At 34.0% G+C, this 6,915-nt stretch overlaps 1 protein-coding gene across 1 annotated transcript; it reads left to right on the forward strand.

Moving 5' to 3' along the window:
• The first annotated feature begins 284 nt into the window (after nucleotides 1–284).
• LOC111905422 (germin-like protein 9-3) lies at nucleotides 285–1,478 on the forward strand. The gene has a single exon (XM_023901119.3). It carries the CDS (start codon nucleotides 636–638, stop codon nucleotides 1,254–1,256), a length of 621 nt encoding a protein of 206 aa, XP_023756887.1. The 5' UTR covers nucleotides 285–635; the 3' UTR covers nucleotides 1,257–1,478.
• Nucleotides 1,479–6,915: the final 5,437 nt, after the last annotated feature.

The raw sequence follows: 6,915 nt of genomic DNA on the forward strand, positions 1-6,915 counted from the left end.
TCTGTATCTTACATAACTTTTTTATTATTTTTGTTTTTATTAATTTCTATAAGAAAAACTTTTAAAACTTATTTTTGACCGCTTCCTCAATACAAAATTGTTTGGATCAAACTTGATTTTGATTAATCTGCTTGATATGATATAATTGTCACATAGCTCTATGTGCACCATTGATATTTGTAAATTATATTTGATGTACGCATTGCAAAAGAGTTAAACCGACCGTTAAAGTTATATTTTCTTTGCATAAGATTTTTTTAAATTCTTCTTTTTTATTAATTGCAAATGTGTTCTCCGCCGTAACGTGCGGTACGGTGTCGCATAAATACTAGTTTATATGAATCATTAGTCTTTGTTTCTGGAGTTGATCTTTTTTGGAAAATTAACCTCGAACATATTTTTCCCAATAGAAACCAAGCAAGTAGGGCCAAAATATATAATCTAGCTACGTACCCTCGCTGGTTATACTGGCTTCTTGTTTATGCCTTTCATAGTTCGATAACCCCGATGCTTCTTTACAGTTGTTACAATCAACAATTAAAAAAGTTAAAGAAAACCTTTTTTAGATTATAAAGACGCAAGAAATCATAGAACAGCGTACTTTAAGAACTTCTCATACAAATTTTCTTAAAATAATGGCTTTGTTCATTGTGAAAGGAGTTCTCTTTTCAGCTTTTATCACCATGGCCATCAATGGGCTCGTTCGAGCTAGCGATCCTGACATTCTATTTGACTACATTGTTCCGCCTCACGTGACAGTAGTTGATGGAAATTTCTTCACTTACACCAATTTCCGTGTTCTTTTCAACAGATCAATGGATCCTACAGCAATTCAAGCCAGCATGACGGAATTCCCGGCTCTAAACGGCCAGAGCGTTTCCCTTTCGGTGCTACGGTTATCCCCTGGAGGAGTGAGTCCACCACATACGAGACCCCATGCAACTGGCTTGTTTTTAGTGTTGGAGGGTGAATTCGAGGTTGGTTTTGTGGACACGACGAATAAGCTTTACACTCAAACCCTACAAACTGGAGACATGTTCATATTTCCAAAGGGACTTGTTCATTACCAGTATAATGCTGATATGAAGAAGACAGCCATGGCTGTAGCTGCATTTGGTAGTGCGAGTACTGCTCTTGTTTCAGTTCCGTCAACTTTGTTTAAACCAGACGTTGATGATGTCGTTCTTGCCAAGTCTTTTAGAACGGATGTAGCAACAATTCAAAAGCTTAGGGCTGCTATTCGAGGAAAGGTTTAGGCCATCAAGTTCCATGGACGACCAACTCGATTTCAATTTCTTTCTTTTTTAAATCTTTTATGGAAAGAATTAATAATGCTTTTCGCAAACCAAAAGCTTGCATTTAACCATTTTCATTGCTAAAATATGTAATCATTCATTATCATATAGTTAGAAAATTCGTACATCATTAACTTTTTATCATAATTTTGTTAATTATGTTATATTGAGTTTGTTAGATAATATGCATGATTATCAAAAAAAAAATTCTTTTGAACCGAAACGTAACTTTCACTCATATAAAAAGTCAAACACACACTCATATACATATAGGGGAATACAATTAGTAATTGGGGTACATATACACTTACACTAAATGATAAAAAAATCATTAACTTTTTACTATTTCGATTATGGCACGGTGATTTTTCTGTTACAATTAACTGACTATGTTTTCAATTTGTTGCAATTCTGACCAGTTGACCGGTTTGCCGGTTTGCATTAGGTCATCGGTTGTCATTGTTGACGTGACATGATGACGTATCAGAAGTGAAAAAAGTAACGTAAAAGACACTATGTTTTAAATTTTTTTTCGCAATTTTGACACTAAGTTTTCTCTTTTCGTAAATGAAATAAACATATCCAACTTCCACCCCCATCAATGAAAATCTTCGTTTGTATATAGGTTTTGTTGATCTTACATTTGTAAATAAGATTTGAACTATAGAACCTTAATTTGTCACATTATATACTCTTTGGGTTTCCCTTATGCCTTAATCCAGTATTTTTACCGGCTTTTTTTGTCCTCCCCCTTGTTTCTCCGAACTTGCCTCGTGTATGTAAATAACTTGTTTTCATAACTCAAAACCATGTCTGCCGTTTGGTCGTAAAAACATTCCTAGTTCATGTTCCTTGACTCAAATTTAAACCATATATGACTTTAATTTGATCTTAAAATAGAAAGCGAGAACCATTGATCAAATTAAATGAAAAAAAGATACGATTAAAGACCAACTTACCGTTTGTTGGCAGCATATGTAGCATAGAGATGGTGGGAAGGCAAAACAATGGTAACACCAGAACCATTATTAACAATGACACCTCTTTTCCTCTCAACTATTCCTTCAATCACAGCTCTTTTACCAAACTTGTACCTATCACATTCACTTTCATCACATTCATCCAAACTTCTTCTTCAACCTCATGAAAAAGCCTAGCCGTAGGATAGGTCACCCCCACATAATTCACCAAAATACTCACGTCCAATTGTCCACCATAAATCACCTTCTACAAAGGCATTACCGATGTCGTTGGTTTCTCTGGTGATGAAAGCCCATGAGCCATAGTTTTTGAGGTTCTTAGGTGGTCAACAAAGTGAAGAAAACCGATTTGATGAGAGTGGTAATGAATTTGAAAGGAGAAAGAAAATGAAGTACAAAAAAATGGAGAACCATGGGTCGAACTAAAAGAACGAAAGATACAATTAACCACCAACTTACAGTTTGCTGGCAGCATAGGTAACATATGTAGCATAGAGTTAAACCATAGATGCCTTTAATTTGATCTTAAAACAAAAAGAGAGAACCATGGATTGAATTAAAAGAAAGAAAGATACAATTAACGACCAACTTACAGTTTGCTGGCAGCATTGGTAGCATAGAGATGGTGTGAAGGCACAACGATGGCAACACCATAACCAATATTAACAATGACATCTCTTTTCTTATTAACTATTCCTTCAATCACAACTCTTGTTACCAAACTCGTACCTATCACATTCACTTGCATGGTGAACAATTGGACGTGAGTATTTTGGTGAATAATGTGGGGGTGACCTATCCTACGACTAGGCTTTTTCATGAGGTTGAAGTAGAAGTTCGGATGAATGTGATGAAAGTGAATGTGATAGGTACGAATTTGGTAAAAAGAGTTGTGATTGAAGGAATAGTTGAGAGGAAAAGATGTGCAATTTTTAATAATGGTTTTGGTGTTGCCATTGTTGTGCCTTCACACCATCTCCATGCTACCTATGCTGCCAGCAATTTGTAAGTTGGTCGTTAATTGTATATTTCTTTCTTTTAATTCGCTCCATGGTTCTCTTTCCGTTTTGGATCAAATTAAAGGCATATATGGTTTAATTTTGAGTCAAGAAACATGAACTAGGAATGTTTTTACGACCAAACGGCAGACATGGTTTTGAGTTATGAAAACAAGTTATTTACATACACGAGACAAGTTTGGAGAAACAAGGGGGGAGGGCAAAAAAGCCGGTAAAAATATTGGATTAAGGCATAAGTGAAACCGAAGGGTATATAATGTGTCAAATTAAGGTTTTATAATTCAAATCTTAATTACAAATGTAAGAAAAACAAAAACTATATACAAACGACGATTTTCATTGATGGGGTGGAAGTTGGATATGTTTATTTCATTTACGAAAAGCAAAAACTTAGTGTCAAAATTGCAAAAAATAAAAATAAAGACATAGTGTCTTTAACGCCACTTTTTTCGCTTCTGACATGTCATCATGTCACATCAACTATGACAATTGATGACATGAAGCAAACCGGTCAACTGGTTAGAATTGCAACAAATTGAAAACATAGTCGGTTAATTGTAAAAAAAAACACGGTGTTAAAATCGGAATAGTAAAAAGTTAATGACATTTGTATCATTTAGTGTAAGTGTATATGTACTCCAATTACTAATTGTATTCCATATGTGTGTGTGAGTGTATGACTTTTTATATGAGTGAAAGTTACTTATAATAACATTATATTTTTTTGGTTAAAAAGAAAAAAATTGATAATCATGCACTTTATCTAACAAACTAAATATAACATAATTAACAAAATTAGGATAAAAAGTTCATGATGTACGAATTTTCTAACATAGTGACTATATGAAAATGAATGATAACATATTTTAGCAATGAAAAATGGTTAAATGCAAGATTTGGTTTGCGAAAAGCATTATTAATTATTTCGATAAAAGATTTAAAAAGGAAAGAAAGTGATGAAAACCGATTTGATGAGAGTGGTAATGAGTTTGAAAAGAGAGAGAAAATGGAGAACCATGGATCGAACTCAAAGAAAGAAAGATACAATTAACGACCAACTTACAGTTTGCTGGCGGCATAAGTAGCATAGGTAGCATAGAGTTAAACCATATATACCTTTAATTTGATCTTACAACAAAAAAAGAGAACCATGGATCGAATTAAAAGAAAGAAAGATACAATTAACAAACAACTTACAGTTTGCTAGCACAACAATGGCAACACCAGAACCAATATTAACAACAACACCTCTTTTCCTCTCAATTATTCCTTCAATCACAACTCTTGTTACTAAACTTGATCCTATCACACTCAATTTCATCACATTCATCCAAAATTCTTCTTCAACCTCATGAAGAAGCCTAGCCGTAGGATAGGTCACCCCCACATTATTCACCAAAATACTCACGTCCAGTTGTTCATCATAAATCACCTTCTGCAAAGGCGTTACCGATGTCGTTAGTTTCTCTGGTGATGATAGCCCATGATCCGTAGTTTTTGACGTTCTTGGGTTGTTAAAAGAAAGTGAAGAAAACCATTTTGATGAGAGTGGTAATGAGTTTGTAAATAGAAAGTAAATGAAGTACAAAAAATGGAGCAATTATGTCTTTGCATATGTTCATTTCATTCATATACTTTTCTTAATCTACTTTACATATATTTTATTATATTATAAGGTAAATAGAGCAATTATATCATTTCATACTGACAATTAACGACCAACTTACAGTTTGCTAGCAGCATAGGTAGCATAGAGATGGAGTGAAGGAACAACAATGGCAACACCAGAACCAATATTAACCACGACACCTCTTTTCCTCTCAACTCTTTCTTCAATCACAACTCTTGTGACCAATCTCGTACTTATCACATTCACTTTCATCACATTCACCCAAACTTCGTCTTCAACGACATGAAAAAGCCTAGCCATAGGATAGGTCACCCCCCACATTATTCACCAAAATACTCACGTTTAGTTGTTCCCCATAAATCACCTTCTGCAAAGGCATTACCGATGTTATTGGTTTATTTGGTGATGATAGCCCATGAGCCATAGTTTTTGAGGTTCTTGGGTGGTCAAAAGAAAGTGAAGAAAACCGATTTGATGAGTGTGGTAATGAGTTTGAAAAGAGAAAGAAAATGAAGTATGAAAAATGGAGAAATTATGTCTTTGCATATGTTTATTTCATTTATATACTTTTATTAATCTAACGTACATATATTTTATTATATTATCGGGTAAATAGAGCAATTATATATTTTCATATGTTTAAAATTGGAAAACATTGAAAACATTGTGTCAAAATCACAATAAAATGTGAGAAGTTAATAACTTTTGTGTCATTTACCCATAGAATTACCCAAAATATACTAAAAAAAGGGGCAGACACTACCAAGTTGCAGACACTACCATTTTAACCATTATCGGGGGATTCCATCCAAAAAGCAGAAGTTTATGGTTGATCCATGTGGCTTATCCCATCTAAAAAGCAGAAGTTTATGGTTAATCAATGTGGCTTATCCCATCTGAGTACTCAATTGACTTACTTTACTGAAGCAACCTAAGCATTTCTTCGCGAGATTCTTAATATATATATATATATATATGTGTGTGTGTATATATATATATATATATATATATATATATATATATATATATATATATATATATATATATATAATTGACCTACTTTACTGAAGCAACCTAAGCATTTCTTCGCGAGATTCTTAATATATATATGTGTGTGTGTATATATATATATATATATATATATATATATATATATATATATATATATATATATAGAGAGAGAGAGAGAGAGAGAGAGTAACAAATGTTCCAACCATGACTTACTCCATGTTCTAAGTTGCAATCCCTTTGTCATTTTCATCAATTTAAAAAATCGTAAAAACCATGTCTTCCATGCTTTGCACATCATAATCTTTTAGGAAATTTTATAACCATCCTTCCTATTTTTCTCAGACATAGTGATACATGTGCACTATAAGTCCAGTAGGTGTGCCCCTATACCGCACCTTGTGGTGGTGACATGTTACTGCGGTGGTGTGGAGAACATGACACCGATTGGGAGTCGGGAGTGCGGTAAGCCTACCGCACCAGAAATCTTTTTCACACCTTTTTTTATATACTGTGACCATTGACCATTTTTTTTCAATTGTGTGATATGACACCCACCAGTTTTGTGAGATGAGGGGAAAATGAAGTGACAGGATAAAATTGTGGTACGACACCGTAACGACCCAAAAATCAAGGGTAAAAATTTCATTTTTAATATAGCCAAAACATAGATATCATTTATTCCAAACATTCCAAAACATCGCTAATTAAAACATTTATCAGAGTTCATCCCAAAATCATTCATTGCGGAAAACATGGGTGCGTGCGTTACGATCGAGCCGGGCCCTTTCTTTCCAAACCGATGATACCTGAAAAAATAAACAAAATTGTAAGAACGAAGCTTAGTGAGTTCCCCAGAGCATACCCCATACAATCTACATATTCACATAATCCATATTAGCTCTATAAGCTACACATATCAGATAAGCCATGTATACAAACATGTGGGATGCCATGGAAACCCTCCAAGGTCTTACACCGGG

This window comes from Lactuca sativa, chromosome 6 (assembly GCF_002870075.4).
Source record: "Lactuca sativa cultivar Salinas chromosome 6, Lsat_Salinas_v11, whole genome shotgun sequence".
In the NCBI taxonomy this organism is placed as follows: Eukaryota; Viridiplantae; Streptophyta; class Magnoliopsida; order Asterales; family Asteraceae; genus Lactuca; species Lactuca sativa.

Bases quoted from the DNA above. Each gene is read 5' to 3' on its own strand.
- LOC111905422 (XM_023901119.3), top strand. From the start codon at position 636: ATGGCTTTGTTCATTGTGAAAGGAGTTCTCTTTTCAGCTTTTATCACC.